The sequence below is a fragment of the Pantherophis guttatus genome, chromosome 2 (genome assembly GCF_059756535.1).
Source record: "Pantherophis guttatus breed Tessera chromosome 2, ASM5975653v1, whole genome shotgun sequence".
Taxonomy (NCBI): Eukaryota; Metazoa; Chordata; class Lepidosauria; order Squamata; family Colubridae; genus Pantherophis; species Pantherophis guttatus.
In genome coordinates, this window is record NC_142064.1 from 278,711,206 (window position 1) to 278,726,618 (window position 15,413).

At 42.4% G+C, this 15,413-nt stretch overlaps 1 protein-coding gene across 1 annotated transcript; it reads right to left on the bottom strand.

Annotated features, from left to right (window-relative positions):
* Positions 1 to 1,122: 1,122 nt before the first annotated feature.
* On the bottom strand, positions 1,123 to 15,204 carry LOC148115977 (vomeronasal type-2 receptor 26-like). Its single transcript, XM_087885336.1, has 6 exons — positions 14,993 to 15,204; positions 11,189 to 11,480; positions 10,233 to 10,550; positions 7,541 to 7,768; positions 5,710 to 5,836; positions 1,123 to 2,030 (listed from the first exon to the last, which is right to left on the bottom strand). Exons 1-6 carry the CDS (start codon positions 15,202 to 15,204, stop codon positions 1,123 to 1,125), a joined length of 2,085 nt encoding a protein of 694 aa, XP_087741462.1.
* Between the last annotated feature and the right edge of the window lie 209 nt (positions 15,205 to 15,413).

A 15,413-nucleotide genomic window follows, 5' to 3' on the forward strand; every position in this document is an offset into this window, starting at 1 on the left:
GAAGAGAAAAGTTTTTAGGGCGCGGCGAAAAGCCTGGAGATCTGATATCCTCCTTATCTCCGGGGGCAAATCATTCCAGAGGGCAGGTGCTGCCACAGAGAAGGCCCTCCCCCTGGGGGTCGCCAGCCGACACTGCCTAGCTGACGGCACCCTGAGGAGTCCCTCTCTATAGGAGCGTACTGGCCGGTGGGAGGCTATTGGTGGCAGAAGGCGGTCCCGCAAATACCCAGGTCCGGGTATGCTTTGGTAAGGCCACACTTGCGGAATACTGCATCCAGTTTTGGTCACCATGATGTAAAAAAGATGTTGAGACTCTAGAAAGAGTACAGAGAAGAATGACAAAGAACCTGCTGGATTTCACCCCTGGGTCTGGTCTATTCCCAGGCCATTCCAGCAGTGAAATATGATTAACTTGAAACTCCCCCCCCCCGCAAAAAATGGTGTTATTAGCCATCAAACCTCAAAAATATACTTTTCCCAAAAGATTTCCACAATTTTGGCCACTACTGTACATATTCATAAGCAATAATGTAAGGGATCCCAGGTTACTTCCTGCCCTCTTGCTATCTACAGAGAACAATGGTTGTTGTTAGAAGAAGTATTTGTACCATGAGGTTCAGGGGTCACAGGGGAACGTTCTGATAAAACTTAATACCAGGCCTATGAGCTTACGTCTCAATTTGCTTGTTAAACAGTCCCATTCAACTGAAACCAGATTTTAGCAACATTTCAGAAGGTTCAGTTGCTGCAAAATGCAGTTACATGGACAGTTATGTCTGCTCCTAAATCAATGTAATATGGGATGAACAGCACAAGAGTTTTTTCAAAAACAGATAGAAGGATTTCCCTAGCTTTTACTGATAGATCAAAGGGACAACCAACATTTTGGAGGGGGAGGGAAAGGGGGAGAGAGGGGGAGATTCCTAACACAGTTTTCTACATACTTAAGAACAAACAAAAAAGGTAAAATATATTTATTAACAACTAGTGGTTTGTTTCTATATTGTGGTATAAAACACAAATGGGGGCATATGGATGCATGTGCGGGCATGCACGCATTAGAAACATTAAATAATATGTCTGAATGATTAACTGGCATTTTGGGGAAAGTAGTACCAAAAGTTAATTTCTACTTTGTTTTGACATCAGATATTCTTTTGTATTCAGGTCTGGTCTTAAAAAGATGATGTAACACTTGGGGATGAAGATACAGCATAGCAGACCAGTACTTGAAGCCAACATGGAGAAGATCTGCACAGCCACCATATACTTCCCTTTGGTGCTCAGGTAGGTTGGAACGAAGGATATCCAGACGCTGCAGAAAACCAGCATGCTGAAGGTGATGAGCTTGGCTTCATTGAAGGCCCCAGGGAGATTCCTGGCTAGAAAAGCCACTGTGAAGCAGATGAGAGCCAGGAAACCCATGTAGCCAAGGGCAAGGTAGAACATGGCAACAGAGCCTTGATTACATTGGAGGATGATCTCTGCTGATTGTGAGTACATGTCTGACTCTGGGAATGGGGGAGAAGTGCCCAGCCAGATACAGCAGAGGATAATTTGAAAACAAGAACATGAAAGGATGATAGAATTGGCCAAGGTCTTCCCTAGCCATCTCTGTACTTTATTTCCGGGTTTTGTGGCCAGGAACGCTAATACCACAGTGATTGTTTTGGCCAAGACTGTGGAAATGGCAACTGAGAAGATGTTGCTGAATGCTACTTGTTGGAGAAGGCAAGTGACAATCCTTGGCCGCCCAATGAATAGGAATGAAGTTGAGAAGGAAAGCAAGAGGGTGATGAGGAGGATGTAGGAGAGATCCCGATTGTTGGCTTTGACTATGGGAGTTTCTTGGAATTTAATGAAGCTTCCCAAGACGAAGCCTGTTATCAAAGACAGAAACAGGGGAAGTGAAGCTAGAATGATCCCCAATTTTTCTTGATAGGATAAGAAAGTATAAATCTTAGGTATACAGTCATCTCGGTTGATGTTTGGATGCTGATCTGCTGGACATTTGGTGCATTTTTCAGCATCTGAAAGAGAAAAAATAATATCTACTTTAAAGCATGCTTAGATATCTTAAGCAGGGTAGCATTTAAGGACAAGAAGAGTAGAAGCTTGAAGTCAAGGTCTCAGTGGCCCTTTCCTGCTCTTATTCTTTTAAGAAGGAAGATATTTTTCTGATAAGCTCAGCTGCTGGTCTTCCTGTGTAAACTGACTGTTCGGGAAGCTCCTTTATTAAATTCTCTTTTTCAAACATCAATACCTTCCTCCACCTAGACCCAGAAGATGGACAGGTTCTATGTCTGGGCAGCAGTTGCCCTATCTGATTGGTTCCCTAATTTTTTTCTTTTCTCACCCATGCCTGGGAAGCAAGAACCAATGGCTTCCATCTCTTTGGGCATCTCTCTTCTTGACAGATTAAAAAAATAGCCTCAGTTTTACCTTTCTTCCTGTGACTTCAGCTAGCAGTGGAAACTCAGTTTCGCTCAACAAAAGCTCTATGTCTCAGCCTGTGGTGAATGAAGCCATGTTGTGACCTCCCTCTTGCAGTGCCTGGAGGTTGTTAGGAGCTGGATGAGGAGCAATGGGTTGAAACTGAACCCTGGCAAAACCGAGTGGCTCTGGGTTTGGGGCAGGGGTGAAATTCAGCCGGTTCTATCTGGCTCGGGCGAACTGGTAGCGGCGGATGCAGGAGGCTCTGCCCACCCATGCAGACATAATGGCATCACTTTTTTGTAACATTTTAAGCCTCTCCGTATGCGCAGAAGGCTTTGCGCATGTCCAGATGACATTTGTGAACCGGTAGGGAAGGTCAGTGAATTTCACCCCTGGTTTGGGGGTTCTTTGGTCCCTGGAGAATTGCCATCTTTGGTTTTGGATGGGGTGGCACTGCCCCAAATAGACCCAGCATGTAATCAGAGGGTTCTCCTGGAGGAGGACCTTGACGCAACTGCAGGTTTTGTGCCAGTTCCCCCTTTCCTGGACCAACAATCCCTACTCACAGTTACTCATGCCCTACTTATCTCCTGTCTTGACTATTGCAATGTTCTGTACATGGAGCTGCCCTTGAGAAGCATCCAGAAGCTCCAGTTGGTTCAAAATGCAGAGGTCCTCATGGTTTTATGCAGACCTTGGTGTGCAGATATATCATTTCTCCTGCAGGAGTTGCTTTGGTTACCAATTTGCTTCCAGGTTCAATTCCAGGTTCTGGTTGTCACCTTTAAAGGAGCCTGGATTAGCTCAGCAGACTAATGCATTGTAATTTAACTCCAGCTGTCTGCAATTAAAGTAAGTTCAAATCTTGCCAGGCTCAAGGTTGACTCAGCCTTCCATCCTTTCTAAGGTAGGTAAATTGAGGATCCAGTTTGTGGGGGCAATAAGCTGACTTTGTAAAAATATACAAAAGTATGAAGGCTATTGCTTAACGCATTGTAAGCCTCCCTGAGTCTCCGGAGAAGGGCAGCATATAAATCAAATTAAAAAAAAAAGCCATTCATAGCTTGGAACCACATTTATCGGAGGGACCGATCTTGCTGGTCACATCCATCTGACCCCCTAGAGTGCAGAGGCAAGGCATCTTGCAGGTCCCATTCCCTAAGTAGGTACATCTGGTGGGACCTAGAAGAAGGGCCTTCTCTGTGATGGCTCCCTCCTTCTGGGACATCATCCCTGAAGAAATTAGACTGGCCCCGACTTTGACAGTCTTTCATAGGTCCCTGAAGACTTGATTTTGCCAGTGGGCCTGGCCAACCCAGAGTGCGATGGAGCCATTAAATGGTTATTTAACTGTGTGTTGTTTGGAAGCTGGCTAGAGTTGCTGTGAGTGCCTAGGCAGCTATATAAATTTTCTAAAGAAATAATATAAAACAGTTTCTCTTTTCTTTATCAAGGAACTTGTGAAAGGGAAGGAAGGAGGGCAGGAGAGAGGGCAGAAGGAGGGAGGGACGGTGGGAGGAAGAAAGGACCTGTAGATGGTCATGCTAAACAAACAGGATTAAGCTTTCACTCAGGCATTAGTGAATCAAAGAAAGGGGAAAGGGGAAAGGAGATGAGGAGAGGAGAGGGGAGGAGAGGGGAGGGGAGGGGAGGAGAGGAGACGAGAGGAGAGGAGAGGGGGGAGGGGAGGAGAGGGGAGGAGAGGAGAGGCTGAGATGTTTTCCATTTGTCCAGAGATGTCAAAAAAAAAAGGTGGGGGGAGATACTGGCTAGTAAAAATGCAGAGTTGCCCTCTCCCTTCTAATACCAAATCTGCATTAATCCCCTGTCTTTTAATGTGCTCCGGGATAAAGCCCAATATTATTTTTCTATCATGTAATAAATATTCAGAGAAATTGATTTGTTGAAAGCAAGTCTTTAATATGCCTTTCAAAATGTCCTTTCCTGAAAAATGTCAGTGTCTAGGTAAATAGTTAAGGAAGGTATTTAAGAAGCACATCATAACAACTAATGAAAGACTTTTAACTATCCTGACATCACCTGGGAGAGAAACTCTGCTCCTGGTGGAAGATCAAATAGTTTCCTGACATTAAGCCATACTGGACTTAATTCTCACTAAAAGAGACCAAAAAGAATAGATGGAAGGCATTGAAATTACAGGAAACTGGGTGGGGAGGGGACCATCCAATATTGGTATTCAACATTATGCAAGCACAGCTGGCATCTTAGACTTTAAGTGAGATGATTTCAATACATTTAGGGCTTGGAAAGAATTCCATGGGTGAAAATCCTCAAGGGGAAAACAACCCAAGGAGTTTAGGAAACTTTGAAAGGTGAGATTACAAAAAACCCAGGCGAACATAATTCCAGTGAAGAAGAAAAATGAGAGATTTCAAAGGAAACCAGCATGGCTGCACAAAGGGCTCTCTGATAAACGGAAACACAGAAAGGACATGTATAAAAAGTGGAAAGAGAGGAACACAACTAAAGCAGAATATCAACAAGTATATCAGTGTTCCAGAAAAATACCCAACTTCAAGTAAAAGCTCTGACGCAAGCATTTTTTTAAAGTTCTATATACTAGAATAAGTAAACTGGCACATCTGGGAAAACCCGAATCTGAGAGGTCCAGGTTTTCCCTCAGCAATTCAAATCCCCCAAAACCATCCCCTCACTCCTCAGTCGATCACATACTCCAATCACCATCCGTCCCATCTCGAGACATCACTCCAACCACTCCTTCTCCAGATGCTGGATTGCCCTGACCTTGACCGACAGGAAGAATGCTATTATGTCTAAAGACAACTCCTCTACTAAATCCCCCCTTCTACTTTCCCACATATGAGAAGGTGGCAGCATGGAAGCTTCCGGCCTAAAATGGCTTCCAAAGTTGACAAAGTAGCCTGAACTTGCAAAGACGAAGTCACGAAAGCTAAAGTTCAAAATGGATAAAGGCTTGCGACTAAAGGCAAAAATAACAAAAAGGTTTCTTTTAAAATCTTTCTCTAATGAAGAAGACAAACAACCTAGAACTAAGGAGAAATTGCCTGACAGTTAGAACAAATAATAAGTGGAACAGCTTGTCTTCAGAAGTCATACGTGCTCCAACAATGGAGGTCTTTAAAATGAGATTGGACAACCATTTGTCTGAAATGGTATAGGATTTTCTGCTTGAGCTGGGGGTTGAACACCTTCAAGCTCCCTTCCAACTCTGTCATTCTGTTATTCTATGACTTCCCCCAAAATGTGTCCTTTTTCTCTCGTGTCACCTACCTTCCACGGTGGAGATGGTTCCTTCTGCACAGCGACGACAATCGTAGCAGCAGATGATTTCCTCTTTCCGAGCTACCTTTGTGAATCCAGGATGGCAACTTTCCACACACCTGGAAGAAGGCAGGGGCTGAGGAGAGAAAGGAAAAGACCCAGAAAATGGACTTATTTTGAGAAAAATGGCAAAGGAAGAAAGGCAGGGGTGAAATGCTCCCGGTTCAGACCAGCTCGGGTGAGTAAGTAGCAGAGACTGAAGCTAGTTCGCCAAACCGGGAACAATGGCTGGCTGGCCACGCCCCCGAACCGATCCATGGCCCGCAGTCCTGCTATGCTTGCCTGCCTTCCATGCTGCCTTCCTGGTGTCCTGGTGGCCAGTTTGCGAAGGCAGGCAAGCAGAAGTCCACGTGGAAGGCAGACAAGCATGGCAGGGCTGCAGGGAAGGAGCTAGCAGCTTACTGCCCCCCTCCTCAAGCAGTGGCTTCCCTGCTCAGCCCCGACAAGCTATGCATCCATAGCAATGGAGTTGTTTTGTTCGCCATGGTGGTGCTTCGGGAGGGGCAGGTGGACATATTCATTATAGTTGTCATCTGCAGACGTCTGCTTGCCCTCCCGAAGTACCATCTCTGGATGCTGGTGCGGGCACCATGGATGCATAGCTTGTTGGGGCCGAGCAGGGAAGCCGCTGTCAGCATTCTGATGCTGCCATAAAAAGGAGGAGACGAGGCTTGACTTTTCACCTACTTATTTTCTCTGTAGATAATATCCCCTAGGAGATGGGATGGGAGGGGGATATTCCTGTGGGCTGAGGTCAGAAGCTGGGGAGACTGACTTGGAAGATGGCCAATGAGAAGATGAGAATTGGGGAATGGAAAGGGAAGGGTTTGGGGGTCAGAGGGTTAGTATCGGCTTCGACAAAGTCGGGGCCAGATCTGTCGTACTCAATAAATGGAATATTTCAGCAAAGATTAATTGTTTGGGAGTGCAATTTATTTGAGATGACATTGAAACCTGCTTGAAAGCTGCTTGAGCTGTGGTGGGGGTTGGGCAGGAGAATGGTGAGACTCAGAGAGTAGGTCAGGTGGAGCTGGCTGCTCAGAAGCTGCCCCGCCGCTGCCAGAAGTTTGGGTGCCTCGGCTTCAGATCACTCCCTCCCTCCCTCCCTCCCACACACACACAGACACACAGACACACACAAACACACACACACACACACACACACACACAAACAGAGGTTGGAAAACTATTTTGCTCGCTCTCTTTCCAAGCACCCCATGCACAGCAGAGTGACGTGAATGACATCAAACTGGCCACGCCCACCCAGTCACATGACCACCAACCATGCCACACCAAGCCACGCCCACAGAACCGGTAGAAAAAAATTTAGATTTCACCCCAAAGAAAGGGTTGGTGACGTCCAATTTAAGATTTAGCTTTGACTAATTAGAAGCCAATAAGAAATGTGAGCTTCATCAAACAAACTTTATTTTCTATTTTTTCCTTCCCTGTTAATGCTTAAGAAACAGTACATATTTAGGCTTTCATTTAAACTTTAGATATTAAATTGATCAGGGAAGTGATCGGTGGATTCTTTCCTTTGACTATGTATATGATGTTACCTGCTTAACTGATTCAATCTTTGTCCAGACTCAATAAATTGTTTGGGTGAATATTGAAGAGAATACTTTTTGAGGCCACCTAAATAACTGAAATCTGTACTCTTGAGAACCTGATCAACTGATATGAAAACTCAGGCATTGAAAGCAATTTCCCCCCACCCCCCAAAAATCCCCTTTTTGTGCCGCCTTCAGTGGAATAAAATAATTATTAATCCCACCCTGTTCAGCATTTCCACCTGTGCGATACTCTTCTGGTCAATGGTCAATTTCAAATCCTGGGATGCCTGTTTTTTTAGACCCCCAGATTTCACTCTCTTGATGGATCTGTTGGGGAAAACGATCCAATTCACAATATCCAGGTCAGCGGTCAGATCTCCTTTCTGATCCAAATACACTCCTTCGATGGAATTATTGTGAAACTGAGAGCTTTGAAGGAAGGGGTGAAGCTGGAAAGGACAGGAAAAGAAGGAGATTCAGTAGTTCTTGGAAAAGAGCCTTTGGTCTATGCTGGGAGGGGTATGAAAATCTCTCTCTCTTCAACACCCAGCTCTATTTTGAGTTTCCAACTTGATTAGGGGTTTATGAATAGGAGAGGAACAATAAGACCCAGTGGTCTTCCGGGTGCGCTTCAAGGTGTTGGTCATCACCTTTAAAGCGCTCCATGGCATAGGGCCTAGCTATCTTCGAGACCGCCTGCTGCTACCGACGACCTCCCATCGACCCGTGCGCTCCCACAGAGAGGGCCTCCTCAGGGTGCCATCAGCCAAACAATGTAGGCTGGTGACCCCCAGGAGGAGGGCCTTCTCTGTGGGGGCACCTACCCTCTGGAATCAGTTGCCCCCAGAGATAAGGAGAATCCAAGACCTCAGTGCCTTCCGCCGTGCCCTTAAAACCTACTTTTTCCAGCAAGCCGGGCTGGCTTAAGAAGAAATTTTTAAATGTTTTAATTGGTTTGTGATTTTTAATTTTTGGGCCAAATTTATATATATTTTAATTGTTTTTAATATTTGTATTTCGTGTTCTTAATTCTGGCTGTACACTGCCCTGAGTCCTCAGGGAGAACGGCGGTATATAAATTGGAAATAAAATAAATAAATAAATAAAATAAAAATAAATAATGACTGCAAACCTTGTATTTAAAAACAAACATTTCCCTGTTCACATCTCTTTATTACAGCAGGGCTGATAAACAATTCCTCTAATGGAAACATCCAATGATTTTTTTCTCCTTAATAGAATAATTTTGTTAACTTTAGAATAGAATAAAATAACTTTATTGTTATTTTGAATGTAAAGGGGTGACGCTGGAAAGAACAGGAAAAGAAGAGATTAGAAAGGGCACAGAAGTTCTTGGAAGAGTCCCCCTTGGTCCAGGGGTGTCAAACTTGATTTCATTGAGGGTCGCATCAGGGTTGTGTTTGACCTTGGGGGCATGGGTGGTGTGGCCAGGATGGGCGTAGCCAGCTCATCAATTGTGTTGGGGGCGCCTGTGGCGGCCTGAGCGTTCTGCCAGCGAAAACAGGTTCCCGAGCTCCGTTTTCAGCTGTGATGGTCTCCTGCAACCCTCTACACACACAGCCCTCCCAGGGGTCAGATCCAGCTTGTGGGCCAGATCTAAATATCCCACAGACTGGCCCCTGGGCCTTGAGTTTGACACCCTTGCCTTGGTCTATGCTGGAAGAGATATGAACATTTCTTGTTCTTCAGAAACCCAGTTCTATTTTGAGTTTCCAACTTGGTTAGGGATTTATGAATAAGAGTGGAATTTATTTATTTATTTATTTATTTATTTATTTATTTATTTATTTATTTATTTATTTATTTATTTATTTGTTAGACTTCTATACCACTTCGAAGTGCTTTACAACCCTCTCTAAGCGGTTTTACAAAGTTAGCATATAGCATATTGCATATTAACATTTTTTTAAAAATTTGATTTATATGCCGCCCTTCTCCGGAGACTCAGGGCGGCTTACAGTGCGTTAAGCAATAGCCTTCATACTTTTGTATATTTTATACAAAGTCAGCTTATTGCCCCCACAAACTGGGTCCTCAATTTACCTACCTTAGAAAGGATGGAAGGCTGAGTCAACCTTGAGCCTGGCAAGATTCGAACTTACTTTAATTGCAGACAGCTGGTGCTAAATTACAGTGCTTTTGTCTGCAGAGCTATCCAATATGCATTAGCATATTGCATTAGCATATTGCCCCCAACAATCTGGGTCCTCATTTTACCCACCTCGGAAGGATGGAAGGCTGAGTCAACCTTGAGCCGGTGAGATTTGATCTGCTGATCTGCTGAATTAGCAGTCAGCTGAAGTAGCTGCAGTACTGCACTCTAACCACTGCGCCACCTCGGCTCTTTATAATAACTGCTGCAATAAACCTTATATTTAAAAATGAAGATTAGAACCATGTTTGTAAAGAACGGGGATTTTGACATCTGATCATTTTGCTGCTCACATCCCTTTATCACAGCAGTATTGATAAATAATTTCTTTTAAGGAAACTGTCAGAATATTCATGACTGGGAAGACATAGTAACAAAGTCAGCCAATTGAGAGCTGAGAGAGACTGGAGCCAAGGCGTGTCATATTCTGGAGCTCCTGAGTCTGTGCAAAACTAAGGTGAAAATAGCTCCCTCTACTGTACTCTGTGTGTGTGAACATGTCTGCTGATCTGAGCTGAAGGATCAACTGTTGGTATTGTAAATACACTTTATGTGTTACTATGAATATAAAGAAGTTAATGAATCCAGCTGATTCAGTTTATCTGTGTGTGCTTCTGGATTTGATTTTAGCAAGAAACTCTGACAGAAACAACCAATTATTTTTCCTTCATATTTTATTAAACCACTTACAAAACTAAATGCCCATATTCAAGGAAAGATGTCTAATGGAAAAGAAATACCTGCCAAGCTTTCAGCCTCGGAGCTTCAAACTTGACGCCCCCGTTCCTCACGGATCTCTTAGATGTGGAGAAATAAGCTGAACTTAAGGTCTTTCCCAAAGCCCAGATGGTATCGTAAACAAGATAGCTGTCCAGAGCCAGGATTTGATCGATCACCTCCTTCCTCAGAGCCTCCACTTCTTCAGTCTGTCTGCACCGTCTCCAGACTTTCACAGAAAAGGCATCCTTAGTGGATGAACATCTAAAGGTTTTCTTTAAAAACTTCGACATGATTTCATTCAAGGTAACAAAGGCATCATAGTTTCCCCATTTCTTTTTCTGTATCAGAAAAGAAAAAATGCCACCAACCTGTTTCAGGTACATCGTAATAAACTCCAAATCGAGACTGAGATCCCATTGAGCTGTGGTGATCCACACTTTAGCTGTAAAATCTAGAAAGTATTTAAGTACCGCGTGTATAATTTTCATTCCAACTGAGAACGAACTAGTCTCTGAGCCATAAACAAAGACATTGACTTTTGTGAATTTGTAATAGTGTTTTAGGTTGACCGTCGTTTTAACAACATTTAGTGGAAATCTTTGATGTGCAATTGCACAAATGCCATTCCTTAACATCAAAGAAGACATTGTCCTGATGAACCTCTCTCCCTGGTCAGTTTCTGGAGCAACAAGAGCAACCAAGGTCCACCTGAAATGGAGGAGAAGCTTGATCATCCCCGGGTATTGGACACCTTCAGCAGGCAGCATCGGGTAGAAGAAAGGAAAATGAGTTTTATCCCCCAGAATCTTGGAAACAAAACTATAACTGATCTGAAAGGAATGGAAGATGGTTTTTTAAATGTAACAAGCAAAATGCAAATGCTATCATTTACATTACAAAGCTTTGCTTTTCACTTGCATAGGACCTCTGATTCAAACTTCAGCGAGTGAAAACTGTCTCCACAAGAAAGACACACCTGTGGGATTTTGTAGGTGCCCAACATGGTCGAAATCTGAATGGAGCTGCCAGTCTCGGCCTCTTCCAGAACAGCCACCGTGTTTCTCTGCCTTCCACACCTGTAGTTGGGCACATTGGCCTCCCCGTCTGAAAGCAGGTCCAGCAAAGGATCTGTAGTCATCTCTACCTTGAAGAAATTCTCATAGATATTATAACCCAAAGTGACGTTGGGTAAGAGATGGTCATTCCAGTTGATGTCCTCAATAGCAAAAAGGAAGGGTATAAATTTCCCAAAAAAATTGGATGATTTTCTGCAGGTGTGAAGATATAAATAAAAAATTACATTTAACTTTTCTTTCACAATGCTATTTTTAATCCTCGTAGTAACAATTATTCTTTGAAGCACTTTGTAACATTTCCAATTGTTACCATAGAAAAAGAATGACAACAATAGAACATTCTTAAATCATTATGTGCTTCCAAGGCATTCTCCCAGTTGGTTTACAGTAATACAACTTCAATTTCCTGTGTTGATCTTCAAATAACTTTTTTGAGGGGCTGCCACAGAGAGGAAGGGGTCAAGCTATTTTCCAAAGCACCCGAAGGCTGGAAAAGGAATAATGGATGGAAACTGAACAAGGAGAGATTCAGCCTAGAACTAAGGAGAAATTTTTTGACAGGGAGAACAATCAACCAATGGAACAGAAGTTGCCTTCAGAAGTTGTAGGAGCTTCATCACTGGAGGCTTTTAAGAAGAGATTGGACTGCCATTTGTCAGAGTTGGTGTAGGGTCTCCTGCTTAAGTGGGGGTTGGACTACATCCCAACTCTGTTAATTTGTTAAATCTGTTAAATCCCATATTTGATTGTTTGTTTCCTCTCTCTTAATAATACCCAGATGGCTAAAAAAAACCCTATTTATTATTACTTCTTTTATATTCTAGATATTTTTGGAGTAGGAGTTCAGAATGACTGAAAATAGTTCCCACTGAGATGACATTGAAAAGAAGTTAAAGACCTTTGAGTGAAGGTTCAACCAATGTTGGATGGACCATTGCTAGATTTTTGGTTTGTTCTTGTTTCTTTTCCTGTTTTCTTCTTTCCTTTAACTTGTAATTGGAAGCCACCCAGTGTCAAAAAAGCCAATAATTACACAAAATTACACAAATAAATAAACAAATAAGCAATCAACTGCTATAGTAAAAACAATATTTTATTTAAAAATGTCTGTTAAAAATGTCCGTTAATGTCCTGGCATGGATTTGTGAATAAGAATTAGAGAAAATTTCAAACTTCAGAATGTTTTGCTCTTAACTGTGGCTTTCTCATCCCAACAGTAAATATGGTGTGTGGGTGAGAAAATGGTAGAATTATCTCATCTCCAATGCAGAGTGAAAATAGCAGAAAATAACAGAATAGCATAGTTAGAAAGGATCTGATAGGTCATCTAGTCCAACCCCTTACTCAAGCAGGAGACCCTATAACATTTCAGACAAATGGTTGCCCAATCTCTTCCTAAAATCTTCCAGTGATGGAACATCATAACTTCTGAAGGCTAGTCATTCCACTGATTAATTGTTCTAACTGTCAGGAAATTTCTCCTTAGTTCTAGCTTGGATCTCTCCTTGATTCGTTTCCGTCCATTGCTTCCTGTTCTACATTTAGAGGCTTTGGAGAACAAGTTGACTCCCTCCTCTTTGTGGCAGCCCTTTAAATATGCGACCATTGTATCATGTCACCCGTAGTCCTTCTTTTCACTAGACTAGACATCACAATTCCTGCAACTATTCCTCATGTTTCAGCCTCCATTCCTCTAATCACCTTTGTTGCTCTTCTCTGCACTCTTACACCATCCCTTTTTGCTTGGATCAGGAGTCCCCCAGCTCAGAGATGCGGTGGATGGAAGAGGTCATTCTGTCTGCACCCTAGCTCTGCTTATAGGATGGGAAGGAAAGTGGTTGGGGAAAATATTTGATTTGATTTTTATACTTTCAAGCTCAAATGAGCTTTGTTACCTGCAGGGTCCGAGAGACTGCAAAACCAAATCAGGTAATAAGTTGGGAAAAGGAGCAGATCAAGAGGAGAGCACCTTATATTCTCAGAGGGCTGGAATAGTAAACATACATTGGAAATGCAGTGGCAGAAATGAACAGATTAACGCTAAGAATAAAAGATAAAGAGGAATCGGTGTATTTCAAGGCATGGGAAAGATTTTATGTACGGATAGAAAAGAAATATGAATAAAAGTTGATAGATAAATGATATAGATAATAAAAAGTTAAACGAGGGATAAGACAAAAAAGAAATAGAAGCTCAAATGACACCAGAGTAAATGGAAAAGGGGGATGGGGGTGGGGAAAGAAGGAAGATTATAAATATAAATGTACAATTATGAAATGATGGATTGGGTAAAATGGAAAAAAGTCTGAAAAGAAAGTATATATTATTAGAAAATTGGAGCTTTTCTGATACCAAATAAGGGAAGTATTGCACAACAAAGGAGAAAGAAAGGAGAGAGGAGGAGAGGGATAGAGGAGGAGAGGAAGAGAGGAATGGAAGAAAGGGGAAGGAGAGGAAGAAAGGATAGGGGACAAGAGCAGGAGAGAAGATGAGAAAGGGGGAAAAGAGGGGAGGAGTGGGGGAGAGGAAGGGGAAGTAGGGAAGAGGAGAGGAGGAGGAAGAAAGTAGAAGAGAAGAGGAGGGAGGGAGGGGAAAGAATGAAGGAGAAGAAAGCTTGTTGTGAAAAGAGGGAAAAGAGAGGGTAGAAGAGCAGCCCCAAATATAATTAAAATGTCTTATTTTTCTGCTTTCACTAGAAAAAATATGTATATATATATGTATGTATGTATGTATGTATGTATGTATGTATGTATATATATATATATATATATATATATATATATATATATATATATATATGTGTGTGTGTGTGTAGGTCTTTGGTTATTCGGGTCTTCTCCCACGTAAAATTGGAAGTGTCTTGGCGACGTTTCGACGAAGTCTCATTCGTCATCTTCAGGCTGGTGTTCTCGGCTTCGTGCTTCCAGAAGCATATATATATATAGTCTATACATAGTCTCCCAGAGTTGTTGCTTTTCAGCAGGATACAAAAAGCCCAGAAACTTGTGAATGAGATTTTACAGAACTAGGGCTGTGGAACAATTTAGCTTACGTAGGTGGAACCTGGCTAGAAAGAATATGCACACACACATATATATATAAGTTTTCGCAGGTGTGCATATGCAAAAAATTAAAATCTCAGGTGTTTTCCCGTGTCCTTATAAATAAGTTGGTTAAAATATTTAAAATCCTGGTTAAAATCCCAGCTTAAAATCTTCTAAAATTCCCTACAGAGCACTCTGCAAGGTCCTTTAAAACCTCAGCTAAAATCCTACCAGTGACTTTAAAAGTTTTTCTTAAAGCAACGTTTCGACAGGCTCACAACCCTGTCATCTTCAGGCTCTGTTTCATGTAGAAGGTAAGGGTTCTCTGTTGCGGGGCCAGAGCTGTCGCTTATCTATATTTGATGCTGCTGACGTATGCTGATTTTAGCTGAGGTTTAAAGGACCTTGCAGAGTGCTCTGTAAGGATTTTAATTTTTTGCATACATAGATAGATGATAGATAGATAGATAGATAGATAGATAGATAGATAGATAGATAGATAGATATAGATATAGATATATATACACACATGTGATCAATTATGGATAAGAGAATGAACATTTACAATCTGCGTATAAGAAATAAAACTAAAAAACTTTATTCCAAAAAAAAAAAAAGGAAATGCAGTGGCTCTAATAAAGTGCAGGATGACTGACGTACGTGAAGAACTTTGCTGAAGGACTTCGGTTGAAGGTTAACAATTGAAACCAAGCAATCCTTGCAGAGACGATGCCACTAACGAAATAATCTCCTGACTTGTAATGATGCTCTGGGTCCACTTCACCCTGCTCCAGAGTCAGAAGACATTTGGCTTTGCGCATCCCACAAGCTCCTGGTGGCCACGTAAGCAGGACTAGAAGCATCAGCAACATGTCTGAGTTGCTGATTGAGACTTCTCTGTGGCACCTTCATTTTAAGGACGAATGAGATGAAGAGGTGGATAAAAACCAAAACCTCTTCCCGGACAGAGGCTACAGATCCAGTCTGAGTCCACCCAAGGGACAGAAACACAGTCCCTGCTTTTCATGAAACCTCCCACAAATCCTCTTTCAATCTCCAGAGCCATCGATGCACTCAGCAT

Coding starts and splice junctions, on each gene's coding strand:
- LOC148115977 (XM_087885336.1), bottom strand. CDS start 15,204: ATGTTGCTGATGCTTCTAGTCCTGCTTACGTGGCCACCAGGAGCTTGT. Junction 5,837..7,540: donor AGGTGGAAATGCTGAACAGG/GTGGGATTAATA, acceptor TTCTCTCCTCAG/CCCCTGCCTTCTTCCAGGTG. Junction 2,031..5,709: donor AACCATCTCCACCGTGGAAG/GTAGGTGACACG, acceptor TTTCTCTTTCAG/ATGCTGAAAAATGCACCAAA.